This window comes from Octopus bimaculoides, chromosome 2, assembly GCF_046866305.1.
Source record: "Octopus bimaculoides isolate indiv1 chromosome 2, ASM4686630v1, whole genome shotgun sequence".
In the NCBI taxonomy this organism is placed as follows: Eukaryota; Metazoa; Mollusca; class Cephalopoda; order Octopoda; family Octopodidae; genus Octopus; species Octopus bimaculoides.
In genome coordinates this window covers 109,716,195-109,735,821 of record NC_142929.1, presented here as the reverse complement: position 1 = coordinate 109,735,821, position 19,627 = coordinate 109,716,195, and the positions used below count along the sequence as shown (strand labels likewise).

The 19,627-nt window shown below is 33.1% G+C and overlaps 2 protein-coding genes across 5 annotated transcripts in view; one reads left to right on the top strand and one right to left on the bottom strand.

Annotated features, from left to right (window-relative positions):
• Window positions 1-656: 656 nt before the first annotated feature.
• Window positions 657-14,824, bottom strand: LOC106883164 (oligoribonuclease, mitochondrial). 3 transcript variants are annotated; one of them, XM_014934080.3, is made up of 6 exons: window positions 14,651-14,824; window positions 11,964-12,047; window positions 9,371-9,448; window positions 4,951-5,171; window positions 2,636-2,689; window positions 657-901 (listed from the first exon to the last, which is right to left on the bottom strand). In XM_014934080.3, exons 1-6 carry the CDS (start codon window positions 14,822-14,824, stop codon window positions 835-837), a joined length of 678 nt encoding a protein of 225 aa, XP_014789566.1. In that variant the 3' UTR covers window positions 657-834. The 3 variants fall into 3 exon arrangements, with proteins under 3 accessions (XP_014789566.1, XP_014789567.1, XP_014789568.1); XM_014934081.3 differs by lacking the exon at window positions 2,636-2,689; XM_014934082.3 differs by lacking the exon at window positions 9,371-9,448.
• Window positions 14,825-14,899: 75 nt separating this feature from the next.
• LOC106883163 (cyclin-dependent kinase 7) overlaps window positions 14,900-19,627 on the top strand; it is a 29,380-nt gene continuing 24,652 nt past the window's right edge. The window contains exons 1-4 of one of the 2 annotated variants that reach the window (XM_052978592.2): window positions 14,900-15,037; window positions 17,473-17,532; window positions 18,762-18,863; window positions 19,523-19,591. In XM_052978592.2, coding sequence (XP_052834552.1) covers window positions 14,984-15,037; window positions 17,473-17,532; window positions 18,762-18,863; window positions 19,523-19,591 — 285 coding nt within the window. In that variant the 5' untranslated portion in view covers window positions 14,900-14,983. Of the gene's footprint in view, window positions 16,197-17,472; window positions 17,533-18,761; window positions 18,864-19,522; window positions 19,592-19,627 lie in introns of both variants that reach the window. The other variant, XM_052978593.2, reaches the window with a different exon arrangement.

Sequence of the window (19,627 nt, the reverse complement as noted above, 5' to 3'; positions counted from 1 at the left end):
TTTCTATGACTGGGTGCCTTTCCTATCCCCAACTACTTTAGAGTGCACTGGGTGTGTTTTATGAGACATGAACACTTGAGAGGTTGAATAAAGGGACTTCAGAATTCTATGAATTCTCCACTCAGTTTGCAAACAACTTTTCAGGGTATACTGGAAGCGTTTTGTGGTACCAGCACTCAAGAAATTGTTTTGCTCTTTGAGGGAGTGCAAGTTGTTGGCTGACACTTGTAAAAGGTATGTGGGGTTTTGTACACAAAACAATGGAGAGATCATTCAGAGTTCAGACATGTAGACCACAGAGGGTAAATAGTGGCGGAGATGCCAGTCACGAGGACAGAATTGGGTATGGAGAGCTAGTATGTACCAAGAGTACACATTAAACTAGGGCGTGTACATTTGTGCAGGTACCTAAGGTGGGGATTAGAGTAATGACACCAGAAAAGCCTGGATAGTTGAGTGGAAGAAAGGAGTAGTAACATGATGTAAGCAGTAAGGTAATTTGGCTTGAAGTAGAAAGTGATTGGCAACAGTAGATGTGGACAAAAGGAGATGATAAGGATTAAGATAACAAATCTTAAAGATTTGCAAACATTAGTTTCATGTAAGACTGTTAAAATCAAATTATATATAAAACAGAAAACAATATGAATACTTGCTTGTTAATAACCTTTTGATATTTATTTAATGGAATATTAATACAAAATTGTTATTTGATAATATTAAACTGTATTTCCATCAGACTAAATGCATCAGGTTTATTGATCCCATGTATTTTGTTGAGATTAAAGTGATGGAGTTATTGCCCTTATGCTCAAGAAATCCGTTTTTGGAGTCTCATTTGAAAATCTTCATTTTATAATACTTAAGTTCTTTAATGCTTTCTTTGATGTCCTCTTGTCCTCTGAAACATAAAATTATAATATAAAATATAGTATTACACACACTATAGCACACTTAGATATTATAAGTAATAATTTATGTGATAAATTACTTTAGGTTTTTTACCTTGATCATAGCAACCTATGCTGGGGACTGGCATATAAAAAAAATAGACCCAACATTTCCTGTATGCCGTAAAAGGTGACTGAAGGGGTTGAGGTAGGATTTGCACTCTGACCTTATAAAACCCTCACCACACCAGCAACATGGGTTGGAGAGTTGCTGCAGAAGTGGTGCAAAGGTGTCATCTGCCAGGAGTAGGAATGCACAAACAAATGGTGGATGCAGTGATGCAGTGCTATAGCACATGGTCCCATACTACTACTACTACTACTACTACTACTACTACTACTACTACTACTACAGCAACCTAGTTAGAATTATGTTAATTAATCAAAGCTTGTTATGTATGTTGGGACAAGTGATTTTAGTGTTGTATACTTCTCTTATGTTGAAATAAGAGGGTGATCCTCTGTTTAACTGTGATAAATCAGGTAATTAAGGTAATTACTGATTGTCCTCATCTGTAATGATTAGTCCATAGATAAGGTAGTGACTTGGCAAAGAATTATTACAACACTGAATATAACGCTTCAGAATATTTGTTTTGGGCTTCTGAGTCCCAATTTCCAATCCTGCAAAGTGACTTTGCCTTTCTTCTGAGGTCTATAAACACAGTACCAATTAAGTATTAGGGTTGTTTCCTCTCCTTTTGCTTGGAATTAGCTGAGGAACCAACAAAGGTACATTCACATTGCAGCCCTACCCACCTCAATTCTTTCACCACTATCCCGTGGACTTACTAAGAAAGAAAGAAAGGAAGTCTTTTAGACTTTTTATACACTAAGTTGCTATGACAAAGATACAGAAAATATTTTCACTTTGTTCTCTCAAAACAAAAATAAATAAATAAATAAAAAATAAAAACCTTCCCCACCAAAATTGCTAAGTAAATGTAGTATTTAGCTGTATTGTGTGTATCTGAAAATGTCTGTCGCAAATCTTCATAATGATACAAAATAGCACATAACTTCATTGTCATCTTTTACAAAGTGACAAAGTTCAAAATATCAGGATCTTCACTGAACACTTCTATATTTAGCTGAGTGGACTGAAGCCACAGGAATTGTACATGACTGCTGTAACTGGATTTAAATTCATGGTCAAGGTTCAATAGTCAGTAGTCCTGTACTCTAAATCACAGCTATTATTGTTCTTAAGAATATAAAAAAACTAGTGAATTCCACAAACTGAAATGAACAGTAAACATACAAAGTCAGCCCTGATAGAACAGGTCTACGATTTTAAAACGTACCAACAGTGACCATTTCAATTGTTTACTAAGTTCAATGCATCTGTGAGTGTATTAGCCAGTGTATCCTTTTATAAAGTTATACGCTGTGATTTTGTTACTATTTCTAGCAAGTCAAGAAACCAATTAGAGGCTGCTTTGTTGGCTTTAGAGATAAGATTGGGTATTTAGGAAATGATTCTTAAACATTTCTTCAATATATAGTCGTATGACCTTTGATTTCTCAGGGTGGGCAAACGTAATTTCATTTGCTCACCCTGATTTACATCATAAGTGAAGTGAAATGGCTGCAAGCAGGAAGCAAAACTGATGAAATAGGAAACCTTTCACTATTCTGTGGTACCTCAGTAATGCATATGATTGTCAATGAAATGAGTACTTTACCTGTGCGATAAGGATTTTTGGGGGCTGTTTTGAAATTCATTTTTATACCAACGTCTGAAGAAAAAAAAAGAAAAAGTCAACAATTTTGTGCACCATTAATCTTATCTTTAGAGATGAATTTCTTTGTTATTTACGTCTACATTAAAAAAAAAACCTTACATAACTACAGTTGAAATTAATAGTCTAGGAGTGGGTGTGTGGTAAGAAGCTTGCTTCTCAACCACATGGTTCTGGGTCCAGTCCCATTGTGTGGCACCTTGGGCAAGTGTCTTCTACTATAGCCTCAGGTCGACTAAAACCTTGTGAGTGGATTTGGTAGACAGAAACTAAAAGAAGCCGGTCGTGTATGTGTATATATATACACACATATATGTATTTATATGTATGTATTTGTGTGTCCGTGTTTGTCCCATACACAGGCATCATCGAGAGTAAGTACCTGAAATAAATAACGAAAGCATGATACAAGCTACTACAGTAACATCAATTCACAATGATAGCTTAGTTTAGTACAATAAATGAGCAAAAATGATAGACCAGTATTGTTTAGTTACTTCCTTCTACGTTCTAAGTTCAAATGTCACTGTGCTTGACTTCGTCTTTCATCGTTTTGAGGCAAATAAATAGGTATCAATAATATATCTGTATTCTTTCATTCTATTATTGTACTCCATACAAAAGTTGGCCGTATATATAATCAAAGGCAAAGTAGAACGAGGCTGGATTTAAACACCCAGTGTGAAGGGACATAACTCAGTATTGTAAGAACACAACCAGTACTCTACCTTGCTTTATTTTCTCCCAAGAAGTAATGTATTATATTTAAAATGTACTTAACATCTATTTTTTTTAAATGTTAGCTTTTAATGTTGTATCAGTTATCCGCAAACCGCGGCCTACAGGGGCTTTCTAAATAGCATGCCTAATGAAAAATTACCTTAAAGTTTTTTAGTGGTGTGGCCCACTTTTCAAGAAAGCATGTCCATGCTTGAAAATAGTTTAGGTTGTTTTTGGTTTACTTTTTCACGAATACTATTAATTAAGTACTAGTTCTTTTTCCTCTAATTCTCATTCCAAACACGTACTTCTAACATAAGCTCTACCCTCACAAACCATGCTACAGCACTATATTTTTAATTTATAAGTATAAGTATGATCATGTGTTTATTTGAGTCTACTAATGTAGCAACAGTAAAATATTTATCTTAGCAACACACAGTATTTACAAGAGATCCATTACTACCAAAAGTCATAGTCAACTGAACAACTATGCTTTCTTCACCCAAGCAGCCATTTTAAGTAGCACTGATCAGATGACCACTGGGCCAGTCACATGATACAATAAGCTTATAACTTATGTAACTGTGATACTACTATATAAATGTTATGGCTTTCCTTTCATTATTTTTTACACTGCATGCACTCTAGGTACTGTATCTGATTGCTGGAATACTCTTATTTATTTTAGTAAACCTACATAGGTTTCAGTGGCGGGTATAGTTGTGTAGCTAAGAAGCTTGCTTCTTTGCATGTAATCTCTGGTTTAGTCCTGCTGCATGGCACCTCGGGTAAGTATTTTTTTTACTATAGCCTAGATCCAACCAGATCCTTGTGTGTGTATGTATGCACATACACACATGCATCACATGGTGGTGGTAAACAAGCATCACCATCATACAAGCAGTGTTGTTTATTTCCAGGTTTCCATAAAAAACATCTGGGGAAACTTTACCTTTCTTGGAAACAGGTGAGAGTTCACAAAAGGAAAAGCATCTGGCCATAGAAAATGAGCCTCAACAAATTACATCAGACGAATGCATGCATGGAAAAGTAGATGATAAATGCTGCTAAATGTATGCAAGTGTTAGGTGGTATTGTTAAACCAAGTAAAGGATTATGTCTACCACTCAAAATTTCCCTCACAAGGTTTTCATCAATCCCAGAATAAAGTAGAAGACACTTGACTCAGACTGCATAGTTACAAAGCAAATTTCTTAACCAAACTCTCATGACTGCACCAATCTCTACATTTACCTTCATTGTTAGTTTCTCTGTAAGACATGACTTTTTTTTATCAGATTCAATTCATTGATGAAATCTGATTCCTCCTAAAACACTGATATAAGTTACACATATTCATCTCTTAAAATTAAAGGTTTAGGCCTTTTTCTTTGTAGAAAAGAGAATAAATTCATAAAAGAAATAATAGGATGAGTCAAATTGAGAAAATACTTACAATACAATCAATAGTAGGAATATATTTTAATGAATTAGCAGTGAAAAGTTGATAGCCCAAGGAAAATATCAATTCTTACCGACATAATTCCTTCACACTACTGACATCAATAATACGATAATGTAGGAATTCAGTAAATTTTGGCATATATTTCTGAAGGAACATTTTATCCATATAGATGGAATTTCCAGCCAGTGGGCATTTCTTTTTTGGAACATGCTGTGTTAGAAAAGCTAACAACTTTTCTTCAGCTGATTGCACGGTGGTGTTGCTTTTTCTTACTGCTTCAGTCAGGCCACTCTACAGGACACAATTAAAATACAGAGAAGAAAAGTGATTTTAATGAAATAAAATGTGCCATATTTTTAACATTTTTTTCTATTGAGTCATCCCATAAATAATGAGTTTTTTTTTATACTTTAATTTTTCAAAATTAAGATAAACAAAGTTCTTTTTAATCTAAAATATACTCTCCTTCATTTTCTACAAGGCTCTTCCATTTATCTGGGAGACTTGCAAGGCCCCTCTTCCAAAATTCACTGCTCTGTGACAAAAAATACTCCTCCAATATTGTTGTGACTTCGTCTAGAGGATTCATATTCTTTCCATCCAAATGATTTTGAACACTGCAGAATAAATGATAATCAGATGGCGAATATGGTGGGTGGAGCATCGTTTCCCATTCAAACTGCTCCAGCCATTGGAATGCCATGCACGCTGTATGTGGCTAAGCATTGTCCTGATAAAAGAATGTCTTTTGTCTTGAAACCAAAGATAGTCATTTTTCTTCCAGTGCTGACTTAAGCTGCTCGCTGTAGATCTCCTTTGTTATTGTTTGGTTTGGGTTTAAAAGTTCAAAGTGGACTAAACTTTTCATATCCCACCAAACAGATAATAACACCTTACATAGGGAAGACTTTCTTTAGCCTGGGGTGCTGGTGTTTCTCCTTTCCCTACCTACTGTCTTTGGCACTTGACATTTTTATAGAGAACCCATTTCTCATCACCAGTCACTATTTGGTCCAAAAAAAGGTTCATTTGTGAGACGTGACAGCAAAGAAGAGCACACATTCACTCTCTGCGTATTATTAGATTTGGAAAGTTTGAAGAACCCATTGACCCAATTTGTTGACTTTTCTGATGGCATGCAGGTGTCAATGAATGGTTGAATGACCAAATCCAAGCTTCCCTGCTAGTTCCTCAACAGTTACAATGAGATTTTGTTCCACCAGGGTTTGCAGGACATCTGCAGATCTTCCAGGATGAGGCTCATCTTGTAGGCTGTTGTTTCTGGCTCGGAATTTCTGGATCCACCATTGACACTGGCTTATGCTTATTGTTCGATCCCCATATACTACATTAATATTCCTCGCACTTTCTGTTGCATTGTTGCTTTTATTGAACTCTTAAAGCAAAATATAGCAAATATGCTCCTTTGTCCCTCTCATTATAGCTTTGAAAAATAACTGCTAAAATCAAACTACACTCTTCAAAACTTGCACTAATAAGGACAAGGTAAAATTACTACCTGCTTTTATAGCAAGTTGAAGCAGGTAGTTTATCCTGTTCTCCTCCAATTTTTAGTTCATGCAATTGAAAAAAACGCATTATTTATGGATTGACCCAATATTTGTCTTTAAATGATAAATAAAGGATATTTTTGAAAATTTTCACATTCACATAGTTATTGAGGGAAATATATTTTATAGCTTGTGATGTTATGTTGGATTGCTTATTCATTTTAATTGGCTGAGTTAAATAATGTTTTGTCTGCTGAACATGTTGTAACTTACCATCCCATGGTGCACTCGACACCATTCATTCATACTATCAAGCACATTATCTGGCTGGTGAATAACAAATGGGGGTATCTGCGAATAGAAAATTCAGTTAAATAATTTAGCTCAATTATTTCTCAAAAATATTGAGCACAATTAGATAAAATTAAAATAATCTCACTATTGGAGGGTTTCCCGATCAACTTTAGATTTGTACTGACCAATATTAGATTTGTACTGATCAATATTAGATTTATACTGACCAATTTTAGATTTGTACTCATCAGTTTTAGAAAATTTACCAATCAACTTCAGAATTATTTTTTTGATACATATTTCTAAATAAAATATCTTGAACCCAAATATTTTTAATATGTATGCTTATAATCAGGAATTTTACCACTATATTACCATTATATCATTTAAAGATTTTTTGAACAAAACTTGCATATATATATATATATATATATAAATTCAAAAAGGGATAAAACTCTTTTACAGGAATTTTATCAAGAAGCCAGTGTGTAAAAAAATTTCTATTCCCAAGAATATAATTATTTGTTTATATTTATATAAAGGGCATTATTACAGAAAAATAACAACGCCACACAGTGGACTTCTCAAAATAACCACATTTAGTACCTAATGCGAGGAAAAACAACCAACAGAAGCCTACCTACTTGGTTGTTTTTCCTCGCATTAGGTACTAAATGTGGTTATTTTGAGAAGTCCACTGTGTGGTGTTGTTATTTTTCTGTAATAATGCCCTTTATATAAATATAAACGAATAATTATATTCTTGGGAATAGAAATTTCCCTTACAAATTTTTTTACACACTGACTTCTTGATAAAATTCCTGTAAAAGAGTTTTATCCCTTTTTGAATTTATTTATCAAATATTTACACGGAATATATTCAATGTTTAATTTTTATTCCTGTCTCCACACGTGTACCCAAAAGCAACCCGGAAGTATTCCCGCTTCTTTGATGAAGATATATACAGATAAACTTCATTCCCTTTACTCTGTCGGATACGTAGGGTGTTCGTTTTTGGTGAGGTGAGAATTCTGTTTATTTATATATATTTTTGGTACAATACTGTGCTGATGAACGAAATCTAGATTCATTCTAGTAATCGCGAAATCGGTCGATACACAGTTAAGTTTAAAAGAAAGTAGGTAGGCTTCTGTTGGTTGTTTTTCCTCGCATTAGGTACTAAATGTGGTTATTTTGAGAAGTCCACTGTGTGGTGTTGTTATTTTTCTGTAATAATGCCCTTTATATAAATATATATATATATATTTTATCGACAATATAAAAATAGATAATAAACAATGATAGAAAACAATAAATTTTTCTATTTCAGATAGTTTATAAAATCCAAGTAAATTCTGTTTTGAAGAAGAGATATATATAAACTTGATTCATTAATGATCTTTTTCTTCTCTGAAGAACAAATATAGCCTAACATTTTTCTATAGAAATAATTGCAGTGTTCTCTGCTGATTTTGTTTGATATTAAAGCCTTTAGTTCATTTTCATTTGATGTATTAGAAAGCAAGAACAAACTTTTCCTAACAGAGAAAATATTTTCAATCAGATTTCAGAAAGGCGAATAAGGAGGTAGGTATATTAAATTTGGATTTAGCTCATTTATTGCTGAACTTAATCCATCATAGTGATGAATTTTTGCATTGTCTAGAATAAATACAGGTGTCAGAATTCCTTTGTGATCAAAAGATCTTTTCGACTCAATTAAACATTCTTTGAAGTTCTCTCCCTTAACTATACAGTTGTGAATTTTATGGTATATTATACTGTACTTGTTGATAGCCCCTACAAAAGAGATGCTGCGGTTTCTCACAGTAGTGACCAATATGTAACTGCTACAGTTAGCAAAGTGGCTGAGTTCCTTTAGAGTGTTAGGCTTTAAAGAAGCAATGACCATTGGCATTATGTCGTGTTTGAGAAGAAGACCCATCAAGCTGAGCAAAATCACAGTTATGGCAGATACTGGTATCATGCAAGTGGCACGTAAAACCACCCATTACACTCTCAGAGTGGTTGGCACTAAGAAGGGCATCTGATTTGGTTGAATGACCAAATCCAAGCTTCCCTGCTAGTTCCTCAACAGTTACAATGAGATTTTGTTCCACCAGGGTTTGCAGGACATCTGCAGATCTTCCAGGATGAGGCTCATCTTGTAGGCTGTTGTTTCTGGCTCGGAATTTCTGGATCCACCATTGACACTGGCTTATGCTTATTGTTCGATCCCCATATACTACATTAATATTCCTCGCACTTTCTGTTGCATTGTTGCTTTTATTGAACTCTTAAAGCAAAATATAGCAAATATGCTCCTTTGTCCCTCTCATTATAGCTTTGAAAAATAACTGCTAAAATCAAACTACACTCTTCAAAACTTGCACTAATAAGGACAAGGTAAAATTACTACCTGCTTTTATAGCAAGTTGAAGCAGGTAGTTTATCCTGTTCTCCTCCAATTTTTAGTTCATGCAATTGAAAAAAACGCATTATTTATGGATTGACCCAATATTTGTCTTTAAATGATAAATAAAGGATATTTTTGAAAATTTTCACATTCACATAGTTATTGAGGGAAATATATTTTATAGCTTGTGATGTTATGTTGGATTGCTTATTCATTTTAATTGGCTGAGTTAAATAATGTTTTGTCTGCTGAACATGTTGTAACTTACCATCCCATGGTGCACTCGACACCATTCATTCATACTATCAAGCACATTATCTGGCTGGTGAATAACAAATGGGGGTATCTGCGAATAGAAAATTCAGTTAAATAATTTAGCTCAATTATTTCTCAAAAATATTGAGCACAATTAGATAAAATTAAAATAATCTCACTATTGGAGGGTTTCCCGATCAACTTTAGATTTGTACTGACCAATATTAGATTTGTACTGATCAATATTAGATTTATACTGACCAATTTTAGATTTGTACTCATCAGTTTTAGAAAATTTACCAATCAACTTCAGAATTATTTTTTTGATACATATTTCTAAATAAAATATCTTGAACCCAAATATTTTTAATATGTATGCTTATAATCAGGAATTTTACCACTATATTACCATTATATCATTTAAAGATTTTTTGAACAAAACTTGCATATATATATATATATATATATAAATTCAAAAAGGGATAAAACTCTTTTACAGGAATTTTATCAAGAAGCCAGTGTGTAAAAAAATTTCTATTCCCAAGAATATAATTATTTGTTTATATTTATATAAAGGGCATTATTACAGAAAAATAACAACGCCACACAGTGGACTTCTCAAAATAACCACATTTAGTACCTAATGCGAGGAAAAACAACCAACAGAAGCCTACCTACTTGGTTGTTTTTCCTCGCATTAGGTACTAAATGTGGTTATTTTGAGAAGTCCACTGTGTGGTGTTGTTATTTTTCTGTAATAATGCCCTTTATATAAATATAAACGAATAATTATATTCTTGGGAATAGAAATTTCCCTTACAAATTTTTTTACACACTGACTTCTTGATAAAATTCCTGTAAAAGAGTTTTATCCCTTTTTGAATTTATTTATCAAATATTTACACGGAATATATTCAATGTTTAATTTTTATTCCTGTCTCCACACGTGTACCCAAAAGCAACCCGGAAGTATTCCCGCTTCTTTGATGAAGATATATACAGATAAACTTCATTCCCTTTACTCTGTCGGATACGTAGGGTGTTCGTTTTTGGTGAGGTGAGAATTCTGTTTATTTATATATATTTTTGGTACAATACTGTGCTGATGAACGAAATCTAGATTCATTCTAGTAATCGCGAAATCGGTCGATACACAGTTAAGTTTAAAAGAAAGTAGGTAGGCTTCTGTTGGTTGTTTTTCCTCGCATTAGGTACTAAATGTGGTTATTTTGAGAAGTCCACTGTGTGGTGTTGTTATTTTTCTGTAATAATGCCCTTTATATAAATATATATATATATATTTTATCGACAATATAAAAATAGATAATAAACAATGATAGAAAACAATAAATTTTTCTATTTCAGATAGTTTATAAAATCCAAGTAAATTCTGTTTTGAAGAAGAGATATATATAAACTTGATTCATTAATGATCTTTTTCTTCTCTGAAGAACAAATATAGCCTAACATTTTTCTATAGAAATAATTGCAGTGTTCTCTGCTGATTTTGTTTGATATTAAAGCCTTTAGTTCATTTTCATTTGATGTATTAGAAAGCAAGAACAAACTTTTCCTAACAGAGAAAATATTTTCAATCAGATTTCAGAAAGGCGAATAAGGAGGTAGGTATATTAAATTTGGATTTAGCTCATTTATTGCTGAACTTAATCCATCATAGTGATGAATTTTTGCATTGTCTAGAATAAATACAGGTGTCAGAATTCCTTTGTGATCAAAAGATCTTTTCGACTCAATTAAACATTCTTTGAAGTTCTCTCCCTTAACTATACAGTTGTGAATTTTATGGTATATTATACTGTACTTGTTGATAGCCCCTACAAAAGAGATGCTGCGGTTTCTCACAGTAGTGACCAATATGTAACTGCTACAGTTAGCAAAGTGGCTGAGTTCCTTTAGAGTGTTAGGCTTTAAAGAAGCAATGACCATTGGCATTATGTCGTGTTTGAGAAGAAGACCCATCAAGCTGAGCAAAATCACAGTTATGGCAGATACTGGTATCATGCAAGTGGCACGTAAAACCACCCATTACACTCTCAGAGTGGTTGGCACTAAGAAGGGCATCTGACTGTAGAAAACCATGCCAAATCAGACTGGAGTCTGGTGCAGCCTTCCAGCTTACCAGCCCTGGTCAAACCATCCAACCCATGCCAGCATGGACAACAGACGTTAAATTATGATGATGATAACAACAATGATATATATATATATATATATATATATATATATATATATATATATATAAATATATAATCTCTTCTTTAAAAAAACTTTACTTGGATTTTTATAAATCTTCTCAAATAAAATTTTTTTATTGTTTTGTATCATGTTTATTATCTATTTTTATATTGTCAAAGAAATATATATATATGCATGCAAGTTTCATTCAAAAAATCTTTAATTGATATAATGATTTAATTGATATTATGGTTAATATAGAGATAAAATTTTTGATTATAAGCATACATATTAAAAATATTTGGGTTCAAGACATTTTATTTAGAAACATGTAGTAAATATGTGTATGTATGTATATATATATGTGTATGTATATATATATATATATATATATTGAATAGTCTTCTTACCTCAGCTATTATGTTCAGTTGACTATCAGTGATAACACAAGCTATCTCAATAATCTTATCTGTCTCTATATCAAGCCCAGTCATCTGCCAATGAAGAAAGAATGTAATAATTTAATAAAGGAGAACAAGTACAACATTAATTATTTATGGAAAGTTCTTTGCTTCTTTGATCTTTAAATCAACTATTATACTGTACTTATATAAAAGGAAAGTGTCTGATATTTTTGAGACTGGTAACAACTTCAAAGCTACACTAGCAAATGAAGGAGAAACAATTTTTTTATGTTCCTTTTTTAATGACCTTTGAAGAAAGTCTTCCAAGAGTTGAAATATCATCCATATTTTATTTTTGTACCATTTTAAGACAATGAACTGGCAGAGTTGTTAAGAGCATCAGATTAAATGCTTTTGTGGGTATTTGTTCTGGCTCTATGCACCCTGATTTCAAATCTTGCCAAAGTCAACTTTGCCTTTCATATTTTCAGGTTGAGAAATAAAGTACTGTTGTAGGGCTGTGGATTGCTGGAACTGTTGAAATATCTATCAGGATTACTTTTGGTATCTAATCTAGCTCCATATGTTCTGAGCTCAAAATGTATTTAGATAAGCATTTTAGCCTCTTTCAGGAAGACCAAAAAACTCAGAAAAGCAAGAAACTCAAAAGAGTTGACATCCTTAATTGAATAAAGGCAATCTGAGACCACAGAATACTCAATAAATAACTATGAGGATGATCCGATGAGGATTGACCTTTTGTAGCCAATTGCAAATATCATATACAGTGATGAACAATGACTGGTTAGCAGATGCCAACAGAATTTTGAAATTGTCTATTTTCAGAATATGATTAAGCGAGTAAACAGTTCAAAAAAAGTTTTCATATCATTATCAAAACTGCTAAACAAAGCTGAATAGTTATTTATTTTCTTCCATTCATTATACAAGATAAAGTAGGAGACCCAAAGTTTGAACGAGTTGACATGTTTCAGAATTCTATAATTAACAGTATACTCAATGAAGATTAACTGTTAATGAATTAGTTATACAGTCTGTATAATTAAGGAAGTTCTCTTAACACAATTCAATTTGAGATTAAATAGATTATAATAAGAGTTGCAATAGCTTGACATTTGTAGAAGTTCAGGTAGTAGTTGTTTGTTAACAAAGGGGTTTCTCTGGAGTATATGTGATGCTGTATGTTAATGAAGCTTTGGTACAGATGGTTTGCAGTATCTAGAGCAGTGGTTCACAACCAAGGACCCCTTATATTTAAACGAGTTTTCCCACAGACCCCTTTTAATATACATGAAATTTTGAACTTAGTTCACAGACCCCAGTATTACCTTTGCAGACCACCAGGTGTCTGTGGACCACAGTTGGGAACCACTGATCTAGAGAGAAAAGAGTTGTATTTCTTCTGTGTGCAATGGCTACTTACTTAAAAGGTAGAACACAACTGAAAGGTACCCTTTATTTCTAAAGAGAAAACTCTAAATTTATACAGTGGTTTGTTTCAACTATAGCTATTTCAATTTCAATACAAACACCTCTATAATTGTCAGTTGGATAACCAAATGTCTCCATTACTCATAAATAACTATCTGAGTTATTCATGAATTTAATCTCTTGAGTATCTTTACAGTCAGCTAGTTACATGTCTGCATTGAATACGGCGATGAGGCAATGGGTCGTATGCAATATTTCGAGAGGCACGGACGCTTTAAAAGCGGAAGGCCGTCCCTGGAAAATCTGCCCCGAGAGTCACCTCTAGAAATATGGTATTGCGCATCAAGAATTCGTCCCCAAAGTGCAGATCGTCAATCGAGAATTCTACTGCGACATTTTGAAACGTTTGAGGGAGGACATTCGGATCTGTGGAGCACGAAGAAGGAATTCTTCACTGAGCTCTCCTCACTCGTGAGTTTCTTGCCCAAAACAACATGATATCGTTTCCGCACATGTCCTATTCGCCAGATTTAGCACACGTGGACTTCCATTTCTTCTCCGAGATGAGAATGCAGCTCAAAAATCGCTGTTTTAACACCGTTGTCGAGATCCAGAGCGAATCGCAGAAGGTCCTCGATTCGCTTACAGAAAACGACTTCCAGGCCGGATTCCAAAAGTAGCTGGAACCGGTGTGTTGCTGTGCAGGGTGACTATTTCGGAGGAGATTATGTTAAAACTTGGGTAAATAAGTTATTTTTTAAAATTAAACATAACTAGTACTGGAACCTGATACCGTCTCGTATCAGCAAACTGAAGACTAGTTTCAAAACTTTGATGAAAGCATTTGAGTGTCAGTTGACATGTTATGGAATTGTGCAAATAAAAGAAAAGAAACGAGACACTCGAACTCATCGCACCCAATTAGATACTTATGTCAGTGAATTTATGTGGTGTTACGCCTTTCTTAATGATAGGTTTGAACAACCATTTAAAGATATTACATTCGTTTATCATTTACATTTTTAAAAATTCATAAAACCTTCACTTTAATCCATAAAAACACTCTTGTATTTTAACCGGTAAAACAACTTTTGACAAAGTAAATACTTTTAAGGGTCACATTTATACCTACCGAACTCCCAACTTTATAACTATCAAATATATGAATGCTAACTTCATCTGGTCAATATATATAAAGCGGGAGATATATATATATAAATATCTTTGGAAAGAATAAATACCTCAAGATCTACCCATACTATTCGTTCATTGACAACATCCAGCATGCTGCTAGCCATTCCGCTATTATTGATCAACAACGGAGTGCGTTGGTTGAGCAGTGGATAATGAAGCACATTCCTTTGATATTTCCATAACAAAGGAATTGTTGTTCTTAAACATCGAAACCCGTTCATATGAGGGCCACATGTAGAACAAATATATTTCTTAATAAGAATTAAAAATTTTCAAGTGGTTGGAGAATAAATCGAGATAAACAATGATTTCCGGAAGTAGAAAGTTACGAACTGGAGAGAGAAAGTCAGAGGCACTCGACATTGGTAAGGCAGTTCGAGATGGTGGAGAAACAGCGCCGGTATGAAAAAATAGAGTTCTTAGGAGAAGGACAAGTAATATATTCTTTGTTTTTTGGGGGTTTTCTAGTCTTAATTTATTGCAGTGAAGTCCCACGAAGCATTTCATAACGGGATACATTATTTACCTTTTCTTCTAATTTCTGTTTTTGCCATAAAACAACGTGCTATTTCAATTTATCACTGTTTACATCACAGTTCCACTATCTTCCTATATTATAAAATTCTCATTCTAATTATTTGTGGTACTCACCATCATTAACTTTCTCTGACAATTTTTATATACTAAGTAATGAAACTTTTTTTCATATTAGAAGAAAATCACCATGAGTTCACTTATGTATGAATCATCTCATTAAACAAAAATTAATCTTTATTTCTTAAATAATTTATTTGATATTTTATAGTTTTTACTTTTAGCTAGTTTGATTAGTAAACTTTTATTTATCCGGTTCTTAGCACATGTAATTTTTCCCCTGAAATCCTTTTTCATACATCTACCAATTCTTCTAAGAACCTTTTTAATTCTTTCAAATTCTGGCACAATGCCAGCAATTTTGATGGGAAGGGACCAGTCGATTACATTGACCCTAATACTTGACTGGTACTTTTATTTTATCTGTTACATTAGGATGAGCCGGAAAAAATGCCGCTAAGTATTTTTATCCGACGTCCTAACGATTCTGCCAGCTCGCCTCCTTTTAGAACGTTTTTAATGAATGGTACATGCCAAAATTGTTTGTCTATTCAAGTAAAAGCACTGATACGTAAATTTTATCTTAAGGTTCGAAGCTAAGGCTAAAACAAACCCCTCATTTGATGATAACCACAACCTCTACGTGATACTAGACTGCTTGAAATAGCTGCCAAATTTCCCTCGAATTACACTTTACCCCTTTAAAAAAAGGACTCTTTAAATATTGTGACCTGGGTTCCCTGCTCATCGGAAAAAGATGGACTGGCCGCGGATTAAATTATAGATACGATAGAACAGACTTGATGTGGGATTAAATAACTATTGTAGCTGATAAATTGCTGTTGGTAATTTCTTGGTGATCTCCCTTGTTAACATTTAACTTTTAAGACTACATTTCTAAAAAAAAGCTCTCGCTAAAGTGAAGAACTTACTTAATAATCAAGAAATGAAACAATTAAAAGAACTACTCCGTCGTGAATGTAACTCCGTATGGAACAGGTGCGTACAACATTTTGAAGAGAAACTAACATGGACGATACAACTACCTTACAACCACCCAACAACTAAACAATTTGACATGACTGAATCGATTGATGGGATCTCTACTTATATCATTTTTTTGTCTCCCAGATGATATAATCAGTTATATATTTCACCCTCTAAACATTAAAATAAACTTTGTTACATATCATGCTCAAGCTGTGACAGATATTTGATTATTATGAGCTGTATATTCTTTTCAATATTTAGTGGTTTTGTGCATACGGTCTTCAATACTTCGAGTGTGTGTTCTTGGACAATAGACTGCAAACCACAGCATATAGTATTATTTAATTTCTTTTAATATGCTCTATGTATGATTGTTACGAACTATTACTTCTTACGATTGTTGTATTACTTATTTTAGCACAAACTGAGGAATAAAAAGCAAAGTTGTTTCAGAATGATATGAAATCAGAAGATCAATATTGTATCTAGCTTTGATTTAAATTCCTCTTTTCTAGTTTTACTAATAAATCTTGTAGCTGATCCAACTGAATTTATTATAAATCTAAGATTGGTACTTCTCTACATGTCACTTTTCTCCATTTTAAGCAGATCCACTACTTACTCCTACTTTGTTTTATTTAATTCTTATATAGACACAAAACTGAAATTATTAATTCCCTGAAAACATTCAGAAAGCTAATATATGATTACTAGGAGTTTCTCCTAGTGAAGGAAAGATTGTATGAAGTGTGATGTTGCATGGCAACAAAACATGGACACTGAATGCAGATAATGAGTGATGCTGGGAAGAAATGATGCAAGCATACTCTGTGTGATGTGTAATGTTAGTTTCAATAAATGACAGTGTGCAAATGAGCTGAGAGAAAAAGACTGTGTATAAGAGGAATTAGATGTAGGAAGTAAGAGAGAAGACTGTGATGCATATGGAGGAATAGCAACTGAAAGAAAGATATGCCAAGTGATCCAATTGGAAGATGAAAACTTAGGGAAATATGGGAAGAAGTAGTGAAAGCTGATCTTAAGAAGCTGAATGAAAGAGATAATAAAGGATTACAACAAATTATCAGATGCTATATTAGAGAAGATCCATCCAACTCATGACATCGTAGAAATCTGAATGTAAAAGTAATGATGGTGTTGATGGGGATATGAAATGAGATATGATATTTATGTTTCCCTATGAGTTTAGTATATGAAAAATGCCTTATCAGCTTACACTCATTCACAGACTGCCTCAAAATTGTTCACTTACATTTTATTTCAGTTTGCTACAGTATACAAAGCCAAAGACCTTGTAGATGACAGAATTGTTGCTGTTAAAAAGGTAATATTTTTCATTTACAGCCTCCAAAATAAATGTTACATTTTTATTATAGTAATTTATAATTTAAAAAATTTATTTTCATCATCTCTAACCATCTTTCACTTTCCCATACACTCTTGCAACCTCTATTCATCTACACCTCCAGTTCTCCTGCTCCAAATTCCACTTGCCTCATACCTTGAGGTTTACTGTGACACCTTATCTTTATCAGCTCCACCTCTTTCACTCCCACACTCTCTTCTATAAAGTGAGTAGCTATGCAGCTCCTTTACAGCAAGAAATCCATTCTGTATGAGTACCTTCTCTCAAAATTTAACCCCTGTCTTCTAGCATAAAGCCACTTCCTTCTTTACTGGAGCTAGAAGGGGATCTTAGTCTTGCAAGCTGTATGGCTGCCTCACTAGTCCTGGTGTCACAAGAAAGAAATCTAGTACATGTTTCAAAGTGGTTGGCATTAAGAATGGTATTCAGTCATAGGAAGATCCCAAAGCAGACATCAGAGCATGATGCAGTCCTCAGATCTGTCTAACCGTCCAAAGCATTCACTCACGATTTGGACATTTTGTCTGCAGAACTTTATAGTCCTTCAGTTGCTATTATAAAGTGTGTTTTTTTATGTATTCTTTCTATATCATCCATTTATGATGCTCATGCTATATTTTTAAGTAATTAACCCAACAATCACTTCTTTTTTTTTTTAAAGAAAGAGTGAAGGTGAGTTTTGATTTCCTACAAATATTGATATTATTTTATTGATCCTAGTGAGTCAACTCTAAAAAAACATTTGAAGCATGGTGCTAATACAGTTCTACATTATTTCTGACTGTCATAATTATTATACTATATATAAAAATAATAAATGTTTCTTTAAACATGACATATTTCGTAAAACTGTTCAAATTTACCTTATGTACATCATATCTTTTCTTAGTACTTACTATTTGTCACTAGTTCCCCTGTTTGCATAGGATTGTTGAACAGAATTGTCTGTTAACTTTCCTCAGAAGTCAACTTTCTACTACCATACTTTCAGATGTATATACACTGCTATCATTATTATTGACTAGGCAGAGAAACACAGTATGCTAAGGGTTATGATGCAAGACCAACAATAGGGTTTCAACTTTTAACTAACCACCCAGTTACCACTCTTCTTTTTTTATATAAAATATTTATTTAAACTGACTGTTATCATTGTATCTGAATTTCTTTTTTTCATGCTCTTTTAGATTAAAATTGGCACCAGAGCTGAAGCAGCTGATGGAATAAATCGGACTGCTTTACGAGAAATCAAATTGCTCCAAGAAATCAGTCATCCTAATATTATTGGTGTAAGTTATACTGTCTATCATTTGTTCTTTAAAACTGAGATAACCATATCTATTCAAATTGTTTTATATTTAATATTTCATTAAATGTTATTTACTGTATTTTTCAATATATGGCACACATTTTTTTCATGAAAAGTCATGACTATGATTTTCACAATGTTGACTTTACAGCAGGTGCATGAACTGCACCAGTTGTAAGGTCACTTTTAAATTTTCTTTTTGTATATATATACTAGAGGCCTTTTTCTGAGATTAATTAAGGGTGCACCTTATACATGAGTGCATATTATACATGAATTAATATGGTGATAGCTATTTAATTCTCTGCAAATTTGTTATGTAAAAAACTTAGTTGAAAGCAGTGATAAATATTAGTTAACTTTACTGGAATTATATATTTTGAAATAATCAGTAGTCAAATTGTGATCTTAAATTGATATCTTTTTAAGAAAATTTCTCTGTGATTCAAGAAATTTTCCTGGTATAACATTCCTGATTCTAGGCCATCTACTTTTCATCATTATTAGCAATATTTAAGGAATTGTCGAATCTTAAAATTAAAAAACAAATGAAACTACTAATCTAGCATTGATCTTAATCTAATGTTTATGGACCAGGAATTCAGTAACTTAATCATTTATTGCTTATTTTTGTTCCAGCTGCTAAATGTTTTTGGACACAAATCAAATGTTAGTCTTGTGTTTGATTTCATGGAAACAGACCTTGAAGTAAGTTCCATTGATTATATTTTATTATTATATTAA

Coding starts and splice junctions, on each gene's coding strand:
- LOC106883164 (XM_014934080.3), bottom strand. CDS start 14,824: ATGAACGGGTTTCGATGTTTAAGAACAACAATTCCTTTGTTATGGAAA. Junction 9,449..11,963: donor AACTGAACATAATAGCTGAG/GTAAGAAGACTA, acceptor TTCTATTCGCAG/ATACCCCCATTTGTTATTCA. Junction 2,690..4,950: donor AGTGTGAAGGAATTATGTCG/GTAAGAATTGAT, acceptor TTTTTTCTTCAG/ACGTTGGTATAAAAATGAAT.